The sequence below is a fragment of the Solanum dulcamara genome, chromosome 3 (assembly GCF_947179165.1).
Source record: "Solanum dulcamara chromosome 3, daSolDulc1.2, whole genome shotgun sequence".
NCBI lineage: Eukaryota > Viridiplantae > Streptophyta > Magnoliopsida > Solanales > Solanaceae > Solanum > Solanum dulcamara.
In genome coordinates this window covers 25,478,818-25,501,787 of record NC_077239.1, presented here as the reverse complement: position 1 = coordinate 25,501,787, position 22,970 = coordinate 25,478,818, and the positions used below count along the sequence as shown (strand labels likewise).

The following is a 22,970-nucleotide window of genomic DNA, read 5'->3' as shown; positions in this document are numbered from 1 at the left end:
GAGAATCAATGGCGATCCTTATGCCACATATATGAACGCATCATAGGATTAGGATCAGATATTGAAGGCTCTTATCATTGTTATAGCCAGGATTCCTTTACAAAGCTATGCGTCATACATTTTCCACAATGGACTTCATCGATGTCCTTTATTGCTTTTGCCAGCTTCACGGTTCGTGCTGGCTTTAGTGTGAGTTAGTAATTGGGCTCCATCAGGTCTTTCATCATATTCACAGTGAACAAATACGATGTTTTTGCTATCTTTACATGGTTTCTTTTACTGCTAAAAGGTTAACCCCTTCCAATCTTATCCACACTTTACCCCCCTGGTAGTACTAAACTGTAGAGGTTATGAACTTTTTCGTAGATCTAATAGAAGCACTTAATGATTTTTTATTTTCACTATCTTCTGAAATGGTCAACTGAATTACTAATTTCTTATTCCAATGAATGTGGAGTCAGTTTCGACTTTGTGTGGTCTAATGTCACTATCTATTTTGTAATTTTGTGATGCTACATCTCCTGTTTAATTTCTGCGTTTATCCAATTCCCCATTCTCATTGGTATTCTGGCCACTAACAACTTCTGGAAGTGTGTGACTACTTACTGCAGATCATTCCAAGTTGGAAGAGAAAAATATCACGTGCCATGGCTGTTTGTAATCAATCGGAAGAGTTCTGAGGTTCCGATGATTGATGTACATTTGGTAAGGCCTGTATTTGAGTAGAAAAGTAGGTCTTAGCTCATATGTTTTCTTGCAATCATCTTGACCTTTTATTTACCCCTTTACCCCCTTATTTACTTCCATGTTTCCCCTAGTATTGTCTGCACTATATGGATCTTTCATTTATTACAGAGGTATTCTGGAGGTGATTTGCTTGGTGTCACTGCCAAGGTCATTGATATGCCTCATCACTGTATGTGTTCTTTCATCTCAAATTCTTTGTAGCATGCCGATAGAAAAGTGCAATACAATTTGCTAGTAATATAAGTAAATGCAGTCTCTTTCTGTTCCCAGCTCCATCCCCGAGTACAATGATGCGTACTAAACACATGGATGAGAATTATTAGAATAAGATGAAAAAGACAGACTTCTTTGTTATGCTTGATGAAAAAGTCTTACGCATTATAATTTTGGTAGATTATTTCACTCTTATCTGATCAACTGGTTTCTTGACAAGTGTGTGATTCTTGTTTATTGTAAAAGTACCACATATTATAGATAAGGTTGTTTTTTTTGTTTAAGAAATGAGCAAACTGAAAATTCAAAAAAAGTCGGTCCTATAACACTAGAGTATATTATGTGCAACTTAAGTTACGTTGCTCAACTTTTGTTGACAATGCAAATGCTATCATTCTTATCGTTTGACAGTGCAAATGTTACCCTTCTTTTCATACACCCAACATAATAACATAAACTTTTTCATCATGGTATTTGGTGGCTCTATAAGTGAGCAGAAATTTGACCTTAAGGTGTTCCTTTATCGTGTGAAATGTTTTGGCTTGTATCTCCTACTTGCGTGCAGTTGAGTTGTTTAAGATTGTTAAGAATTATGAAATTATTAATATGTCAAGATCTTATTCGTTATAACTAGTGATGGCAAATGGGCGGGTTGGGCCAAATTTGGACGGATTGAAAATGGGTCAACATAAAATGAGTAATAATTCAACCGCCAATATTTTATATGGGTAAAAATGGGTTGTTACCCATATTTACCCATGTTTTCATGAGTAAATAGTACTCTACTCTAAAATTCAATATGGAAAAAATATTTGTCTTTTTTAGATGAAAAATGTTGAAAATATTTTATTTAATTTTATTGTATCATAAAATTAAACCTGATACCGATGCGGGACCCGACTTTTAAATTGTGACCCGACTCCGAACCAGACCCAGGACCTGACCCCCGACTTCGGACTCGAGATCCGGCCCTCGACTTGGGACCCGACATCCGAATCGAAATTCGATCCTAATACCTAAATCGGGTGCCAACTCTGACATCCAACCCGAGACCCAACTTCCAAATTAGAATTAGAATCTATCATCCGATCTCGATGATCGATCCAAATTAAAATTCGACACCTGATCTAGGACCTGACCTCGACTCTTGATCTGAAATCAGACATTCGAATTGGACCCGAACTAACCCCGACACCGATACTCAACCCTGATGACTGATTTGGGACTCGAATTTTGAATCAGGATTCAATCCCGACACCTGATATAGGATCCAATCTTGGCACCTGATCCCGGACCCAACTTTCAAATCAAGATTTGACCCCGACACCCGACCTCAATGACAAATTCAAAATTTGATCTCGATACTTGATTTGGAACTCAATCCTGACTCCAGATCTGGAACCGACTTTCGAACCGAGATCCAACTTCGAGGGGCAAAGACTTTACCTTTTCAATTTTTTTTAGAGAAAAGGCATAAATTCCCCCTGAAGTTGTACCGAATTAAGAAGCCTCCATGATCTCCTATTTGTGTTGCTTCCTTGGATTGAACACCAGTTGCAGTGTATGCAGTTCTCATCCGGTTTTTGTTTGGGTTACTTGGTGCTCCTCGTTCTGGCTATTCTTGTTTATAATTATAGCCTTTATGAGATTCACCCCCGATTTTTTGTTTAGATTTTTCCTTTATGATGTAAAGGGAGAGTCTCCCTTATTTATGCTTTCCTAGTCTCTTTGTATCGAGAGGAGTCCTCTCCTTTAGGTGCATAGTTTCTAGGTTTCATTTGCTAGTATCGGGGATGAGTCCGCTGCCCTTAGTAGGAAGATCGACTTATGAACCACCATAGGATCGGAAGTTAGGTTTATGTCCCCCTCTTTGTATTTTTCTGTTTTATTTATGATAAGGCTTGGGGGGGTGTGGCTCAACACCTGACCGCCACGAGGGGTGAGATCCTTGGGTAAGGTCGTTTATAAAAAAAAATTATATCGAAAAGTCAGTTACACTTTTAGGTAGTTTAGGTGTGTAATAGGTCGCCATGATAGTTTAAGTGTGTAAATGACTTTTCGGTACAACTTCAGGGGGAATTTATGCCTTTTCCCTTTGTTTTTATAATATTCAACTTTTCAATTTTTTTTTTTTAAAAATTATAAAGGAGAATAATTAGTTTTAATGAAGAACATAAGAAGGAAGGGAAATTACAACATTTTTGGTTATATCATAAATTTTGAATGAATAAAAGTTGGAAACTTAACTCATTTTTGGCTAGCATATAATTTACTTATATTTTACCCATATAAAAAATCACTCACCCAACCCATTAAAATATGGGCCGGTTACCAAAATATGGCTCATTTTGCCACCACTACTTATAATATATACTAGTTTAGCAGTGTTTTGAGAAGCGAGAAGCGGAAAAAAGCGACGGGGGCTCGCTTCACAGAAGCGTGAAGCGAAGCGCATGCTTTTTTCAGAAAAAGCGCTATTTAGTATAAAAATATAAAATATAAAATATAAAATATGCATAGATAAATAATCAAGAACTCAAAAGACTTAGATTAAAAAGTAACTAGATAGTCAATAATCCTCATAAGTAACAACATATAAAGCAAATGCATAACCAAATCACAAAGAGAGCAAAATCCTATTCTTCAACAAGATCCTTAAACTCTTGAAGTGCCATCAACAAGGGTTCTACTTCTACTTGGTCCTCATCTTCTTCCTCATCGGAGGACTCATCAACAAGAGTTCTACTTCTATTTGATTTTGAACATGAACTTGAACCTGTAGCTACTCTTTTTTCCTTGCCCCTTAAAGTACTCCCCCTAAAACCATAAATATTCTCCTCCACACCACTAGCCGTAGCAACTTCACCATAAGTGAGACCTTCTCCTTCATATACTTCTTCATCTTCATGATTTTGGGGTGCTCCAGTTAACCATTCATTTGCATCATCAATATTATCCAATAAAATTGGATCAATGGTATTGCGAGCATTGTAGCGACGCACCAATGTTCTATTATATTTGATGAACACTAGATCACTCAGGCGTTTTAACTCAAGTCTGTTTCTCTTTTTTGTATGAATCTGCATAGAATATGTAGAAAGTAATTAATGGGAGGACTTTGGACAACTAAGATACCATTTAATTTAGTAATAACGTAATATAGGTTCTCACATGTTCATACACGCTCCAATTTCTCTCGCAACCGGATGAGCTACAAGTTAAACTTTGCACTCTAATATCAAATTGTTGCAAGTTTGGGACATTATGACCATATTGCATCCACCATTCAACTGTAGAAGAATTATTTTAAAAGTTAATATGTAATAACTTAAAAGTTAAAGCTCTAATAGTTAAATGTTGAAATGCTCACCTGGTGACCTTAAGGTTCTAGCTCTAATGGCCGACTCAATTCCAAGTAGCCCATCAGCTTTCATGTACACACCAAGCTCATCCCCTATTTTGTCTTGCAAAGTTTTATCTAGGATCATCCTCTCAACACATGCATGATATCCCAACCACACTTCTTCAGTTAAAGTCTTCATCTCATTATTTTTATAATAGAGCCCCGGGTTCAAAATATGTCCAGCTGCATGTAAAGGTTGATGAAGTTGATCCGTCCACCTTGCATCAATGATTTTGAAAACATTCATATATTTCCTGTCATCATAATTGAATGCCTTTTCAATACTTTCTTTGGCCCTATCCATGGCTTCATAAATGTAGCCCATTGGTGGTTTTTTCTCCCCATCCACCATACGAAGTACATTAATTAAAGGACCACCAACTCTAAGTGCTTGAACAGTGTCATTCCAAAAATATGGACTGATGATGTGTCTCGCAACTTCTTTCCCAAGAGTTTCCTTTGCATAGACACTCTCATTCCATTCAGTGGACATAAACAAGGTTCTCTGATTTTTCTTTTGCATATAAAAACTATGCAATGTCAAAAAAGCTGTTGCGAATCTTGTCTTAGCAGGTTTTACCAAGTTTCTTTGCTTTGTGTATCTCCTCATCATATTCAACAACAGTGTCCTTTGACTGATATAAGAATGTATCTTAACAGCCTTACCAAAAACTATTCAAAACAATTTAATAGTTAATAAGTAAGAAAACTAACATGAAGATTAAAAAAGAACATTAAATATCAAGATTCAAGTTCATCTGTAGAATATGGGGCCTCTTTGAAAATGTCACCAAACATCAAGTTGATACAATGAGCAGCACAAGGAGACCAGAAAATATGCGGGAACACTCCCTTCAACATGTCACCCGCTTTTTTGTTCTCACTTGCGTTATCGTTCACAACTTGTACCATATTTTCCTTGCCTATTTTCAAGATAGTCTTCTCAAACAAGTTAAACATCTTATTTGAATCAGTAGAAGAGTCACTAGCATCATGAGATTCAAGGAACACACTCCCTTTTGGAGAATTCACCAAAACATTGATGATCATTTTCCCATTCCTTGCTGTCCATATTTATCCATCATAATGGAACAACCATACGTTTTCCATTGAACCTTATGATCTTCTACAATTTTGTTTGTCTTTTCCACCTCTTTTTTTAAACAAGGAACTTTTACCTCATGATAGGTAGGGGGCTTCATTCCAGGGCCATATTGGCCTACGGCCTCAATGAATTTACCAAAACTTTCGGTGTAGTTAACACAATTGAAAGGCAATCCTGCATCATACATCCATCTAGCAAAAGCAGATACAGCACGATCCCGTAAAATCTTGCTAGAAGCCTCTAGATCAATAGGTCCACCTTTTCTCTTCATTTGGTTTTTGCGAGAAATAGAGATTAAGAGGACCTTTGACATTGATAGCGGTGGATGACCCACTTTCACTAGTTGAAGGTTTCTTTTTTGAGGGAGGTCCCATTGGCATATTCACTTCAACTTCATCATCCATTTCATCATTATCAACAAGATTAACCATGGATGCTTCAGGATTCATTTGAGTTTTAAATTCATTTTTTTTCGTAAAATACTCCTTTATTTCCTCCTTCACACTATTTGGGACCTTTGGACACACTTTAACATCTTTATAACCACCAATAAGATGTTTCTTGTGGCGAAATATTCCGCCATTATATGTCATCACAAAAAATACATTTGATTTTTGTGTTACTTCCCATGGCAATTCCATATGCCCAAGTTGGATCCTTTTTTTGTGCCATTAAGAAAATACAACTTACTACAAAGAAAAAATAGAATAATAATTCAGTCACACAAGTCAAATTGTCAAAACAATAATAGAGCAGTTGACAGATGGCAGCAAAATTAATAAAGCAGTAATAGAGCAGCTGAGCAAAATTTTAAAAAAAATAATAAAGCTGCTGGCCTGCTGCAGTGGGTTTTAAGTCAAAAATTGGCCATGAAAGTGGTCTATGTGCTCTACTTTTTGATAAATTTCCTTTATGCAGTTAATTAAACATCCAATAACCATTCTCCACTTCATATCACCAGCCCACTAGCCTAATAAAACAGTTGCAGCAGTATTAAAAAAAATAAAGCAGCTGCAGTGGGTAATAAAGCAACCCTTGTTTTGTGTAATAAAGCAGCCCTTGTTTTGTGTAATAAAATCACTATAAAAAATTCAACCAAATTTTTCAGCTCAACAAATTAATTAATATTATATGATAAAATGATTTATGAGAAAAAGAAAATCATGATACAGATATAAAAAAACAGAGCATAGCTTAACAAAACAGAGGTCACTGAGAACCCAAATCAAAAAAAAAAGGGCCAAAACATACCAGCAGCTGCGCAGAACTGCACTGCTGGCTGGATAGAACTTCACAACACTGTAGTTTAGTGTACGTGCTTTGATAAATTATTAAGTGTGTAACCCATATCATTAAGTACACAATTTTGAAAAATTATGTAAATATTACTAAATAATATATTTGAGTTACAAAATAAATACCAAAGAAAAAATTTAAGTTCCTAAAAGTAATCAATATTGTTCTGATAAGGCCTTATTATTTGCACTTATACATAATTTAGCAAAATGGGCAAAATATTGCAAAAGTCTATGATCACATGTTTCAAACCTCCTCGAAGTATATATGGTGTCAAGGGTGCAGACGATGATTCTCGAATTGAAACTCTAATTGTATTTATCCTAATAACAATCTGAAGTTGTAATAGAAGAAAAAACTTCTTTAAGTGAAAATCATATATGCACAAAGAGAATAAATGATACCATAACTACTAGGGCTGGGCATTCGGTATTCGGTTCGGTATTTTCAAAGTTTGGGTTCGATAATTCGGTAATCGGTAATTCAAAATATATACCAAATACCGAACTTTCAAACTTCGGTTCGGTAATTCGGTAATCGGTAAATCAAAATTCGGTTCGGTACGGTATTCGGTAATTCCATATTGAAGTCGAAGTCCACACGGAATATGTTAGTACATCATATTCACATTAGCAACAATAAAAGATATGTTCATCTTCCATCTAAACATAAAAGAGATTACAAATGTTATAAGACATGAATTAACAATCATTCAAACCACACAAATAATATGCAGAATCACAATGTCCAAATAACTGTGGCTATCTTCAAAAGACATAATCAAGGGTCAAAATCAAGAACAATTCCAACCATTTTCATTTTCACTTGGCTTCCACCCCCACCCCACCCAAACTAAACATAAAACAAAACAACCCAATTTCAAATCTAACCCCACTTGACCATATTTCCCCAATTAATCAATAAAAACTTCAACTTTCAGCCTTATACCCTTTGCATTCGTCCTTAGCCCCCCCCCCACCCCAAAACCAAAAATCTCAACCAAACCTAAAATCAGAACAAACCTATTTCAGATCTAACCCCATTACACCATATTTCTTCGAGTAAACAAAAAGAAAATCTCAATTTTCAGCCTTAAACAAACAATTAGCAGTATAACTCAAATATAAGCGGGAGAACAAACACAAAGTCAAAATTGGTTTAAGATCATACAGGGAAGAAACTGGAAGTGTTAATTGTAAGAAGAGAGATCTCATCGACTTTAGGTCTGAACACAGCAAGTTGAGAATTTTGCGACGAAAGAGAGCCTCTTATCACAAGGAGACAATTGAACTGAGTTGTTGACGAAGAATGTTGTTCTTGAAGAAAATGCTATTCCAAAGCTGAATCCATCCGATCTCTGTACTTTTGCATCGGCACACGGTGAGAACACGTGATTCGTGTCGCTGCAGATTTCAGTTAACACAAGTCAGAAATCGTGGTGTATAGATATATTTGATGGCGGCGTGAAGTGGTGAAGGCGTGAAGCTGAAGGCGGCGTGAAGACTGAAGCGGTGAACTGAACTCAGAACTGAAGATTGAAGTCGTGAAGTATAGGGGTGAATATTGAAATGAAATCTGAATAGGTTAATTAGGTTTTTAGGGACTTAGGGTATGTTAGACAATTGGGCTGAACTTTAATAGTTAAATTATAGGAATGGGCCTATAGCCTTTTATGTTTAAAAGACATTTTTTAGGAGGCCCAATAGAAATAATTTCGGTACTCGGTAAATACCGAATACCGAACGGGAAAATTATAAATACCGAAACCGAAACCGAAATACCGAAATGTTAAATTTCGATACCAAATACCGAACCGAAGTACCGAATACCGAATACCGAAATACCGAAATAGCTGGTTCGGTTCGGTAATTCGGTTTTCGGTATTTTATGCCCACCCCTAATAACTACCTACGGTTAGCGGATTGATGAAAATTTTAACTCTTAACTTAGCTTTTATAGACACCACATGATGAGAGTTTTCATTGGAAAAAGATACAACTTCACTACTAATCAAAATAGGACTCCATATTGATGAAGAGATTCATATTCATGTGTAGTACGTAAGCTATAGTTCATCTCCTTTTTTTGATAATGGTAACTAACTATAGTTCATCTCCTATAGGATTGGAAATTCAAATGGTGCAAATCCTAATTCTTTCCGAACACACTTCAAAGAAGTTTTTTATTTTCTCAAATTAAAATCTTAGTTGATTTGCTAATACTAAATATTATAAAAATAATTAAATAATAATTTGAAGAAAATAATAAATGACAATTTTATCTATTGTTTAAATTATATATAGTAAAATAATAAAGACTCCTAAATCTAAATGAAGTTTTAAGTGCACAAATTTTTTGGGTCTTTTTTTTTTTTGGTATTCCTAAGCCATGAGATTTTTTTTTTGGGTCAAGTTTATTTTAGTTGAAAAAAGATTTTCTGTGTAAGAATTTAACCATAATAAGAAAATGTCCTCTATTTAATTTTTATTATGTTTATTATAGTCAATATTTAATATCATTAAAATAATGATATAATAATTGAAGGAAAATGGTGAAAAGACGATTTTGTCTAAAGCAAAGTCTTTTAATGAAGGAAAAAAAATTCAAACAACATTTCTAAGGACCTTCATGCTTTTAATATAGTATAGATTAGAAAGATTTATAGTCTGTTTGACCGAGCTTCTAAAATCAACTTATTTTGAGAAGCGTTTTTTGTTTCAAAAGTACTTTTGGTTTAAAGCAATTTGTGTTTGGCTAATCAATGAAGAAAGCACTTTTGAGCAACAATTAGTATTTGTCCAAGCTTTTAAAAAGCGCTTCTCTGTATATTTTTTCCAAAGTGCTTTTCCAAAAGTACTTGAGAAACCACTTTTTTCCGCTTCTCAAAAACAACTTCTGCTTCTACTCAAAAACACTTTTTCTCATCCTAAAGCTTGTCCCAACACCTCAACTCTAAAAAAAGCATTTTTGGCTTTGAAGAAGCATCAAACAGGCATTTAGAGTCCTTATGGTTGTGTAATTAGAAATATGAATTACTTTTGCTTTCCCTTTTAAGATTACTTGTGGATAATATTATTTATACCCCAACATGCTTTGAGGGAATAATTAAGTTAGTCATTCCTGACATCTTTTCTTTTTTTCATTCTTTTGCATGGAGTCATTGCTGCAATATATATTGCTTCAAATTCTTTGTTTTATGAAAGAAAGAAGATTGTCATTTTATTCGACAAAAGGTCGAATCTAGGTGCACTGTGACAGGTTTCATCAACTCAAATGATCAATTAGCAGTTACAACAACAAATAGCAGATATCTTACAGAATTACTTCATGGTTCCAGAATTGCATATATTTTTGGCAAAATAGGAGCATACAATATGTAAGCTCTCACTTCAGGAGTGCTAATAATGAGGAAATTATTCATATGACAAGATTAGGAAAGTTTTAGAATCCTTATAATTGTGTATATAGAAATAGGAATTATGTTGAATGTTACTGGTAATAATATTTCACAGTTACCAAAAAGAAATAGGAATTATTAAGAAGTACCTTCCTTCCCTTTTTTGGATTACTTGCACACTTCCCTTTCTTTTTTGGGGATTACTCGTAAATACTATATAAACATCAACATGTTTGCAGGAATAATCAAGTAATTTATTCTCACACACTATCTTTTCACTTTTTGTTTCATCCTAGTCATGAGCCTTTTTTTTTGGAGAATCTTAGTTGACCAAAATGGAAACTTATTGCTTAAATAAGAACATATCGACTTATGTCCAAGAGAACTGAAAAGTTTCTTGTCTTGCTGAATGCAAGCTGAAAAACTTCTCTAGTGGCCTTCAAGAGGACACACTAAAGAACTTCCATCTTCACGTCCCCATATTCTGTTTTATTGGTTGATTGGTTTATCACGATATTCTAGAAAACTTGGTGAATGCTAGGCATTCTTTTGTCTCCTTTTCAATGATTTAATTTTTACTGATAAGTTCTGTTTGTGGACAGATATTGAACTTCATCCTGATATACGTAAACAATTTTGGGATCCTCAACACTGGCCAAAGCATGTGCTTGCTAGATATACATGGTAACTTTCTCTTAAGTTAATCTTCCTAGCATAGCTTGCCATTTCGACAACAAATGTGAATTGCCTCTTGATAAACTGGATGGTTCAACCCTGTGATTTTTCAACAAGTATTTGAGGAATTTCGTATATCCTAGTACTCAACAATAAGTGGTATAAATATATAGTAGGTAAATTAACACCCCAGGTCGTGAAAGAATTGTCGTATTCCCCGGAAGATGATTGTTACGAGCCATACTTGGTATTTAAATATCTATTTTAAAAAGAGGAGCATTAACTATGGTAATAACATCCTACAAATTCCTACAAACTGTAGCTTATAAATGTACCTATATACAATATCCGACTAGATACAATATTCTATAAAACTGTCCTTCAAGTTTTGGAGTATAGATGTTTATCATACCCAACTTGATACAAAGAATTCAACTCCATTCCCATTTAAGGCCTTTGTAAATATATCACCAGTTATTCTTCTGTCTTAACGTAGCCAATGGAAACCAAATTCTCCTGAATTTTTTCGCGAATAAAGTGATACACAACTTCAATATGTTTAGTTCTTTCATGATACACTAAATTTAAAAATGTATAGAGCAGCCTGATTATTACACCAAAGTTTTGTTTGTGATAGATGTTTCAAACCAACTTCATCTAAAAGGTGATATATCCACATTTTTTTCACATGTGGACCGAGCCATAGCTTTGTACTTGGATTCTGCACTTGATTGAAATACAACACTTTGCTTCTTACTCCTCCGTAATACCGGGATCCTTCCAACAAAGACACAATAGTCTTTAGTGGGTCTTCTATCAATTCTGGATCCAGCCAAACCGGAATCTGCAAAACAAACTTGAGTATGGCCGTGATTTCTATAAAATATGCCAAGTCTCGAAGCTCCTTTTAATTAACATAGAATCTATTCCAAAGCTTTCCAATGTTTGATGGTAGGTGCTGTCATGCTAAGTTGCTCGAACTCGGGTGCGGGTGTCTGAGACGGATGCAAATCCGAGAGTCGGATTCGGCAGAATCTAAATTTTAAGATTCGAGGATACGAATCCGACTATGGATACGGGTGCGGGGATTCGGTTAAAATATTCAATATTATAAAAATATAGTTATAAAGATAAATAGGTTATATGCTTAACACATGCAAGTCGAATATAGTATGAAGGCGGACAATGTCAGGGAAAACCTCTGAAATTATTTCAATATTGAACATTCTTCCCCTCAGAAAAGATAGAGAAAGCCATTCAAGACCTTCGACCAACTCTCCTTATAGACCATTGTTACTGTCTACCATAAGTCGGAACACAACCGCTTGAATATTTAGCATCTCTTTGTTTGGCTTGAAACATGAAGCTACGAATATTGACTAAGAGGAAAAGTATCTTGGTCAAAGTATTTGATGTGGGTTGACCACATCCCGCACCCGCACCCATCTGATGTATCTGATGTAGGTTGTCCATGGACTCTTGGTCAAAGTATCCGATGTGGGTTGACCGAATCCCACACGTATCCCGCACCCGCCTCGTGTAGACACGGGTGCGGCAGCAAATATGAAGAGTCAGCGCAACTTAGCTGTCATGAATTGATTGACGACCGTACTGCAAAAGCAATATTAGCTCGAGTCATAGTTGAGATAATCTACCCCACAAGTCTAAGCATTTCTTTAGCCACAAGTCTTATCTTGCCATAAAGCCATCTGGAGTAACTTTGATGGCGATGACCCACTAGTACATCCCATTGCTTTTCTCCTTTGGGTAAATCTACTAAATTCCATGTGTGATTTTCTAATTTGCTCGGACTCGAGTGCGGGTGTACGAGACGGATGCGAATCCGAGAGTCAGATTCGGCATAATCTAAATTTTAAGATTCAAGGTTATGAATCTGAGTATGGATACGGGTGCAGGAATTCGGCTAAATTATTTAATATTATAAAAATATAGTTATAAAGATAAATATATTCTTCCCCTCAGAAAAGATAGAGAAAGTCATTCAAGACTTTCGACTAACTCTCCTTACATACCATTGTTACTGTCTACCATAAGTCGGAACACAACTGCTTGAATGTTTAGCATCTCTTTGTTTGGCTTGAAACATGAAGCTATGAATATTGACCAAGAGGAAAAGTATCTTGGTCAAAATATCTGATGTGGGTTGACCGCATCCCTCACCCGCACCTGCAGCCGCACGTCTGATGTATCTGATGTATGTTGTCCATGGACTCTTGGTCAAAGTATCCGATGTGGGTTGACCGAATTCCACACGTATCCCGCACCCGCACCCGTCTCGTGTAGACACGGGTACGACAACAAATATGAAGAGTCCGAGCAACTTAGCTGTCATGAATTGACTGACGACCTTACTGCAAAAGCAATATTAGCTCGAGTCATAGTTGAGATAATCTACTCCATAAGTCTGAGCATTTCTTTAGCCACAAGTTTTGTCTAGCCATAAAGCCATCTGGAGCAACTTTGATGGCGAAGACCCACTAGTACATCCCATTGCTTTTCTCCTTTGGGTAAATCTACTAAATTCCATGTGTGATTTTCATCTAAAGCATGTATCTCAAGCATTGCATTATACCATTCAGGATGTTTCAAGCTTCCTTAACTGTTTTAGGTACAAAGATAGAATCTAGAGAGGCATCAAAGAACTAAATGTAGGAGATAAGTGGTCATAAGAAATACAATCATTAATCCATGTGGATTGCGAAGAGAATATGAAGGTAAAGATTTTCTGATGGAGGATCCAATAATGAAAGAACTGGTGTAGTACATGTATCGATAGTCAGTTGATGCTCAATAGGAGATGTAGAGGAAACATCATCAGTGGATTGACCCAGTAGATTGGCTATATCATCTTCCTTCTTTCAATTGTAGAAACGGGAGATTGAGTATTTTATGAAAATACCACACAAGTTGACGACAAATATTTGTCAAGAGACAGAGAGTAACAATGATATCCCCTCTAAAGACGAGAATAGCCCAAGAAAACACACTTCAAGGCCTTCAGGTCCAACTTGGTAATAGATGGTCAGACATCTCGAGCATAACATGTGTTCCCTGACTCCCCAGGCTCCCCCAAAAATAATGACTTGATTGGAAAGAGAACATTGTAAGAGATACCAAAGCAAGCATGCTGGAGGCATGAAAAGAAGTCATAGAAATTACAATGACCCAAAATTGTTTAGGTGCTTTTGTTTGGAACAATAGTGCCTGAGCTGTCTCAAATAGATGGTTATTCTTCCTCTCAGTAACTCCATTTTGAGAGGCAATATCAACATAAGACGGTGGATAATCCCATTATTAGTGACTGGCTTGTACTCATTAGCTTCATCACTTCTTAGTATGCACACAATAGTATTAAATTAGATTTTAACTCTGTACAAAAGGCACAGAAATGGAAAAATAAATCAGATTGGTTTCTTATATTGTAAACTCCCATCATCCGATAAACAATCATCCATAAAGGTAGCAAAATTCTTATACCTTCCTTTGGAGACAACAAGACATTGTTCCCAAACATCAGAGTCAACTAACTCAAAATAAAATCAACTCATTTGTAACCTTGGGCTTAACGAGCTACGATGATATTTTGCAAATATGCACCACTCACAATCCAATGAAGAAACAACATGAAGCTGTGGACAAAGTTTCTTCAACATAGGATAGAAGGATGTCCTAACAAACAATATGCTTCAAATGGAGATGTGATACTAGGGCAAGTAACAAATCGAGGCACCCATTCAATAAGGATGTGGGTACTATCATATACATCATACATGTCCTTTACCAATAATTTTCTCGTCATATAAGATCTTGAAGTAAACAATAGTCAAAAGAAAGAGATTGAATAATTTAGCTCCTTGGTAAGTCTAACCATAAGAGATCAAACTGAAGGCCAATTTTGGTAGATTTATACTTGTGATAGTATAATAGAGGAGGTTGGTTTAATAGTCCTAGATCCCACAATGTAACATGTTGACCCATGACCCATCAACTACCATCACAAGAAATGGTGCTTTGTGTGATTGAAAGCTCAAAAAGGTATTAGGGTTACTTGTCATGTGATATGCGGCACCTGAATCATTCATTCATCTGTTTGAAGAGAAAATAAGACATGTTTTACCTGACTTAGTAAACGTAGTAACTGTACTGGATTCCTCAAGTGATTCTCGATACAAAGAGTATTTTGCAAACTCATCCGCTAAAACCAGAACACCATTATTCTTATTTCTTCCTCCTTTTTTCTCAAATCATTGTTGTGAGAAGACAAGAGTTTGAGAGAGAACTCAACTTGATTATTCCCACAAGCTATTGAGGTTTAAATAACTAAGTATACATGTTCGAAAAAGAAAATGAAATCAATACAAATCAATATCTAATCAATACCTAATTAATATAGGAGTATATCTAGGAGTAAATCAAACTACCTACTATATTTATACATATGCTATAAAATGTTCCTAGGATTCTAAACGCCCCCTCAAGCTGGTGCATACAAATTATATGTACCAAGCTTGTTACATATATAACTTGTTTTGGGAGTGGCTAGAGACTTGGTGAATATGTCTGCAAGCTGATCACTTGACTGCACGAACCTTGTGACAATGTCTCTTGAGAGTACCTTTTTTCTGACAAATGACAATCAATCTCTATATGTTTGGTCCTCCTGGGAAATACTGGATTCACTGCAATGTGAAGTGCAGCTTCATTATCGCACAGAAGCTCCATTCCTTTAGTATCTCCAAATTTCAACTCTTTCAGTTGTTGCTTGATCCATATGAGTTCACATGTTGCCACTGCCATAGTCCGATATTCTGCTTCTGCACTCGATCTAGCAACCACATTTTGTTTCTTACTTTTCCAAGACACTAAATCCCCCCCCCCTCCCCAAACTAGAATACAATATCCAGAAGTGGATCATCTGTTAGAGGGTGACCCTCTGCCCAATCTACATCTGAATATCTAACAATTTTCTCATGTCCTATGTCTTCATAAAGTAGTCCTTTCCCCGGAGCATATTTTATGTATCGAAGAATGCGAATAACTGCATTCCGGCCTACAATTTGTCATCCCTGTCTCCTCAAGAATATCAAGCACATACTTCCTTTGTGAAATAGCAATTCCTGACTTGGATTGAGCAACCTCAATGCCCAAGAAGTACCTCAATCGACCAAGTTCCTTAGTCTGAAAGTGATGGAAATGGTGATGTTTGAATTTGGTAATTTCCTCATCATCATTGCCTGTGATAACTATGTCATCAACATACACCACCAAATACATGCACAAACCTGGAGCAGAGTGACAATAGAATACAGAATGATCAGCTTCACTTCGTATGATGCCAAACTCCTAATAACCATGCTAAACATCCCAAATCTTGCTCGAGGAGACTGATTCAAGCCATAGAGTGCTCGTCGTAATCTGCATACAATGTTACTAGACTCCCTCTTAGCAACAAAACTGAAGCAATCTTGGCCATAGGAGAGATGGTATCACCATAGTCAAGACCAAAAATCTCTGTGTATAACCCTTGGCCACTAGTTGAGCTTTTAGGCAATCAATCTGTCCATCGAGGCCAACCTTCACTGTATATACCCAACGACAACCAACTCTAGATTTATTTGGAGGTAGAGGAACAAGCTCCCAAATCTTTAAGAGTGTCAGGCAGACATCTCCTCAATCATAGTTAGCCTGAATGAGAAAGAGCTTCACCTATAGTCTTAGGAATAGACATAGATGATAATGATGATACAAAGGCAGAATGGGGCAGTGACAAATGATGATAACTCGAACAAGTACAAATAGGATGAGGGTTACGAGTAGAGCGATTACCTTTTTGAGTGGCAATGGAAGGACTCTGTGTAGACAAGTCCTCGACAAACAAGGATTTCGGTGGCGGGCGTGAATCATCTGGGTGCGGACAACGATGATAGGTTAATAATGGTGGAGGTGCAGAGGAGGAAGATGGAGTTATAGGAGATGACATGGAAGGATATACTATGGCAGGATCCTAAGATGGAGCTGGTAGAACCTCAGAATTCCTAATTATTCAGTTGAAGAGGATGTAAAGTAGGTTTGACCTTCAAAAAAAGTAACATCAGCGGCATAAGCATTCTTTGGTTTACAATGGAGAGAGTAGCACATATCACAGGTATGGCCAATTTGTTACAATGGCCACATCTTGGTCGTTGTTTCCCATACGACCTCCATTTTGATTTCCAGTCTGAAATGCAGTTTAAGATGCTAGAACAGAAGAATCTGTAGGTGGTACCAGATGACTAGACGACATAGGTGGTGCAATTAGTCATAACAATCAATCGAATAGGTCATCCACAACAGGAACAATAGAGCTAGCCAAACGTCTTCTAACGCTGCTCCAATTGCTTTTTAACACTTGGATTGGCTGGCATTAACTCATTAAATTCTTTCATAACTGCCTGAACCATCCGGGATATGTCAAACATATCTGAGTCTTGCTTTTTAAGGTTAGTCAACCAAGAAATCAGATTATAAAAGCGGGATATGTCATTTGTGATAGCCCACGAGCCTTTCCCCAAACTAAGAAGCAAGTTTGGAACAATGACATCATCTTCAAATCAATAGATTTCATAACAGAATACACAATTGAACATCAATCTTCTCCCATTCGCTCCTATCTTTTTCTGTAATATTCTTAGCTTGTGTAACCAAGTGATCCTGAACACCTTATCCCTTGAACCATAACTGAACAGAGGAGGACCAAGATAAATAGTTCACACTACCTATCGAAGGTTCTGTGGTGATGCCATGGTTTGGGTTGCTGGAGCCCACAGATTTAGTGCTAAATATATCAGATATGAGAGACATGAAAACATATCTATTAGTGTCCAAAAATAAAGTAAATTCTGGAAAAAAACCTTAAGAATAGATCTGGAAAACTGTAAAATAGCTTGCTGTCTTGCCAAGGAAAAAATGTTACTGGAAAAAAGAAATTTGCTGGAAAAGTGTCCGAAAACATCACACGAGGATTCAGATCGTAATGGTGGTGCTGGTATATGCATAATACCCCTGGAGAGTGTCGGGATCGCAGAATAGCATCAAAATCGTAGAACAGTGGAGGTTTTGCTGAAAAAATGCTTAACGATTTTGTTCTTTTATTTTATTCTTGTTTTCTCACTAAAGAAAGCTCTGATACCATGTGAGAAGACGAGTTTGAGGGCAACTCAGCTTGATTATTCCTACAAGTTATTGAGGTTTAAATAGCTAAGTATACATGTCCTAAAAGGGAAAGGAAATCAATATCTAATCAATCCAAATCAATACCTAATTAATCTAGGAGTAAATCTAGGAGTAAATCAAGCTAGTTACTACATTTACACATGCTACAGAATATTCTTAGGATTTTAACAATTCTCAATCTGAAAAAAAAAGAACTTCTCGCAACAGAATGAGAATATCAAAAACTTCACCAAAGAATTGCCCTAACACAGATAAAATATCAACTGTGGTAAAAAGACCAGCAAAATTTCACAGAAATACGACCAATCAGCAAGTCGGAGAATATCAGTCTGACCTAGGAGACTTCCAAAAGGAAAAACAGAAGTCTACTCTAACACGTCAGAGAACTAGTCAGACCCAAAGAACTTCCAAATGAGCATCCACTCAAAAATCTGAGAAAAAGTAGAAAAAATGAAGCAAAAGGAATGATCTAACCAGGTCTGATCGACCAAAAATAGGGATAGCTGTGGTTGGTTGGTCAGAGAACCACTACAGCTTGGGCAGAAATGAAGAGGCAAACTCAGGAGTGAAAGAAAGCCCCAAAATACCGAGTCGCACACCACCATGAACCGCTGGAGAATTCTGCTGGTGCGTGAACCTCTCACACATCTACACCAGCCACCGGAATCTTGGCTTGAGCCTCACACACATCTACACCAGCCACCGGAATCTTTGTTGTTGTAAGTCGTTGGTTGGTGCTTCATCCTGGTTTGGTAGTGACAGTCACCTTCCACGTCTCAATCACCAGATATGAAGCAGCAGTACCACTTCCGGCGAAGCCACGATTCCAACTCCGGCGAGATATTAATCTAACTTTGGACGATGATCTGATACCATGATCGTATATTCTATAACTCAACAATAATTGGTATAAATACATGTAAAGAGAATTCTAATTGAGGTAGTAAAATCATATTAATCTCTACAAAACAATAGCCTATAAATGTACCTATATAAATCATCCGACTAGATATATATTCTGTAATATTCTGAATCATCCACAATCTGACAGTAGGTTCTATTTAGGATTTTTCACTTTATAGGAGAGTCACTCATCAGTTGGATGATCAGTTTGTCATTTCTGTGGATCCTAAGAATGTGATTTTTCATATGCTCCATTAAAAAGATTGAATATTGTTTATCTTTATCCAAAAAAAAAACGATTGAATATTGTTTATTAGTCCATTATAGCTGTAGCTTGGATAGTTGGTGTGTGGGGCAGGACAATGGAGACAGTGGTTAATGGATGATTTTAAAACTAACAGCATGGTTGCAGTACATAGGTGGTGAAATTGAGAGCCTACTGACATGGGGAAATTAACAGTATCATATTTCGGGAATAATAGGTTGGTCTCCGTTTTTCTTCTTTCAGGAGCTTATTGAGTCTCAGATTTTCCAGGTTCAGTTGGAGGTTTTGGTCCTAATAAGAGGATTGCGGTTCAGAAAGGATTGAGTGCTACTTCAGAACTCCAACTTGATGGTTACATTCAATGTATTGAACTACATCTTAAGAAGGTTCAACCTTAACATTTCTAAAAAAAAAAAAGTTCATCAAAATCATCCATGGTTCTTTCTCCAAGAAAACGTCCTGGACTAATAAAATGGCAGAGAAGGATATAATTTTCAGCAGAAACAATATACTAGTACTACCTCACAATGGGAATATAAATAAGAAACTTATATATTACAGGGATTCGATATCCAGTACACTGATTGAGTCTCCTTATCTGTCGAGAATGTGCTAATTTCCACTTTGGGTGTTTCCTGTCCTTGTGTCACTGCCTTTCTTCTTGGTGGGTTGCTTATGTTGAAGTTTATTTTTAAAAAATGCATAAACCTCACGGAAATGCTCCTTCCTTTACAACAGAGATCAAACTGTTGCTTTTGCTACTAAAGCTTCCCTTTATCTTGTTCTTTGAAAGATGAAGATGAAATCAGCAACTGTCATAAGGCAATTTTTTGGCTTAATTAGCAGTTTTTTTATGCTAAGAAACTTCAGATTTATTGGTGTTGATTGCATCATTATCTGTATTATATATTTAACGATCCCTTTGGAAACTTTTCTAGCTAATAAGTCATCTTGTTTGATCTTTTAGCTTTCTGCGAACATTTATCTTTCACCTTTCGGTTTTACTCTCTCTTTTTTCTGATTATTATTTTTGCTGATAATAAGTTTTCATTAATTTAAGGGAAGAGCAGTCGGAGATAGATGTGGCGTCGGGATTTTATGTTCTCTTTGGGTCAGGTAAATTCATGCTAAGCTGAAGGGCTTCTCTGACTTTCATAAGCTTCAATTTAATTCTATTGAATGTAGCACTGTGTCAATGCTGGTTTTGTTAATAGTATTATGTTTCCTGACTTAATTGGTCAGGCATCATTCCCGTTTGGGAGCCAAGATTTGTATATACTAGCTGTTAATTTCTAATGTGATATATAGAAGTTAATAGCACTTCTAGTTATCAAAAACAAAAGAAGTTAATAACACCTTTTATATGTTCAATGGACTATGGTCTATGGTCTAATGCATATGGGTGCGGGCAACCAACACCAGTGCGGATCTTGAAGTTGGATTCGTCATCACCTAAACCTAAGTATACGGATATGGGTATGAGTGTTAAATGACAATCAATTACTACATACGTAAGTATACATTTCAACAATTAGTTGAAGTTACTAGATTAAAGCTATACTAATTCCTTACATAAAAAAAAGAAGCTAAAATAATTAAATTATTTGTAAAACACTTGACACTTTATTCATAACTAACTGATATAATAGAAAAGTATTTTAGTACTTTATGTGAATATATATATTTATGTATATATGACATAAACTCAAACCAAATAAGCAATCAACCTATATTTCTTGGCCATAGGTGTAGTGAAAGCAATCAAGTTAGGTTGACCAAATCCAACTTTTAAAATATTAAAACCAAAACCAGATTAATGTTGGGTCTATGGTTTTGGAGTCTCGGTATTTCAATTAACCAAATCACCAAACTAATTTATTATATAGTTATATATGTTATATGTTATGATTTATGAGCCCAAACCGTCGGCAAACCTAATATCTAAATCACAACTTTCCAGTTTGTGCTACTGTTGTTAGTTGTTACATTTGTTTGCCTTGGCTGAACTGGTTGGCCCTTAGCTTCTGTTTTAGGCCATCCAGGTCTTGTAATGCAGTAGCTGCTTTCAAAAGTTTGGAAATAATTAGTTTGCATAAAAAAAGTGGAATGCCATGCTATGCTATGCTATGCTGAATGAGTACATTCGTTAATACTATTAGACGTGAGCATAAAGAAATCTTCTTGAAGAACTAGAAAAGACCGATATGATTAATATGTTCCTTGAAAACAAAAGTTTAAGAATTGAAGGATAAATGACAAATAGAAATTGGATGTATTACAAATTGAAATCCAGATGTTAGTCGTATGAACATTTGTTCCTTAGAGTATTTATATGAATTTAACTTGTGTACATTATTTAGTTGCTTAAAAGTCAAACAGCCCATTGTTAAGCAGAAAATAGCCTAGTATACTATGCCCATACTGAGAACCGAACCGAAACAGAACAAGGAGAATTGAACCGAACCGAACTTACTTCGGTATATACCATCGAGAAACTGAAAACTGAAATACTTAACTGAAGTAATGAATGCCTACTCCTACACCCACATCCACACCCACACCCACACCCATTTTCAGTGCACTCAAGCTAGGTTGACCCGTCGGATTGACACTGATGCGGCAAGAATTTTGAAGGATATGAGCAACATAGGTCTAATGTGCAATCAGGGAATGTTTAGTTGGAACCTTACCTTAATACTTAATTAGAACAGCAATACTTCCAATTGGGTGGTTATTATATTTAATTAATAATCTATTGCTATTGATGCAAGCAGGGGTCGTGCTTTCCTTCATCCTGGCTGTCTACACTTTGCAGTCATCTCGAGATAAGTTGGAAAAGTATTCTCTTGTTCCTCTTAATAGCTGTTGCCTTTCTGTATCCACAGGGTAGTAGTGTTAATTGTTGGAGGGAGGCTTGGTATAACTTTTGTGTTTCTTTGCAGGTTTGTAAGGGAGACTGTTGCTGAGACCAGCATCCCCGGCGTAGTAGTGGCAAAAGTTGAATGATAAAAGTTTTATTAGTTACAGACAAGTAAACATTCTGATTTGATTAGATGATGGAAGGATTAGGTGTACAAGTTTATGACATTTGTTAGGGGGAAATTATGAAGTTAGTTTCTGGAAGTAATAGAAGCTGCTGCTTGAGTTTCGCTTAGCTGTATTTGTTTTGTCGTCAGCCTTTTGCTTTCCAGATTTCTGATACACGTTTAGTCACCAAAAGGGTGGGCAGAAAAGCATTTGTTATATTTAATTTTTTATTTTGTGTCATTTTTGAATGCGTTGCCAAACCTCGAAAGTGTGATGTATTTACGTTATATATTATCAAATAATATAGTAGACATAGATGTCTTCTAGTAGAATGGAATTGAGTATTATAAGAAAGAAAGAACACTATCCAAAGGGTTGTAATAAGTTTTATAGAGCTCTGACGTGCCACATCATCATGCACATAGGCGCCATGTGTCAAAAAGTTGTCCATGTGAAAGACTTAGCATAGGAAGAAGGCTAGTCCTCAGTGGAGGATGCTAGAGATGTGTGGAGAATTGCCTAGGAACATCCTAGAATTTCATGGATTTACATGGAAGGTCATTAGAATATTCTAATTGGATAGAGTATTCTAGAAAGGGGATTTATTGTAAATATGTCGGGACTTGTTCCACAATCATTATTTACATATTAGTCTCTAAGTGAGTAGTATAAATAGAGGGTCATTCATTTGTAAAGTCATCAAACA

General features: G+C 36.2%; 2 protein-coding genes across 2 annotated transcripts in view; one reads left to right on the top strand and one right to left on the bottom strand.

Annotated features, from left to right (window-relative positions):
* Positions 1–22,504, top strand: part of LOC129882482 (uncharacterized) — a 30,737-nt gene extending 8,233 nt beyond the window's left edge. Inside the window, exons 4-9 of the mRNA XM_055956781.1 lie at positions 612–705; positions 856–916; positions 10,764–10,845; positions 20,298–20,353; positions 22,012–22,075; positions 22,180–22,504. Coding sequence (XP_055812756.1) covers positions 612–705; positions 856–916; positions 10,764–10,845; positions 20,298–20,353; positions 22,012–22,075; positions 22,180–22,243 — 421 coding nt within the window. The 3' untranslated portion in view covers positions 22,244–22,504. The remainder of the gene's footprint in view (positions 1–611; positions 706–855; positions 917–10,763; positions 10,846–20,297; positions 20,354–22,011; positions 22,076–22,179) is intronic.
* On the bottom strand, positions 4,063–6,041 carry LOC129882481 (uncharacterized). Its single transcript, XM_055956780.1, has 2 exons — positions 4,331–6,041; positions 4,063–4,250 (listed from the first exon to the last, which is right to left on the bottom strand). The coding sequence occupies exons 1-2, from the start codon at positions 4,974–4,976 to the stop codon at positions 4,099–4,101; spliced, it is 798 nt and encodes a 265-aa protein (XP_055812755.1). The 5' UTR covers positions 4,977–6,041; the 3' UTR covers positions 4,063–4,098.
* Positions 22,505–22,970: the final 466 nt, after the last annotated feature.

Excerpts from the sequence above, each read along its gene's own strand:
- LOC129882481 (XM_055956780.1), bottom strand. The coding sequence starts at position 4,976 with ATGATGAGGAGATACACAAAGCAAAGAAACTTGGTAAAACCTGCTAAG. Across the intron at positions 4,251-4,330 it reads TAGAACCTTAAGGTCACCAG|TTGAATGGTGGATGCAATAT; the intron begins GTGAGCATTTCA and ends ATTCTTCTACAG.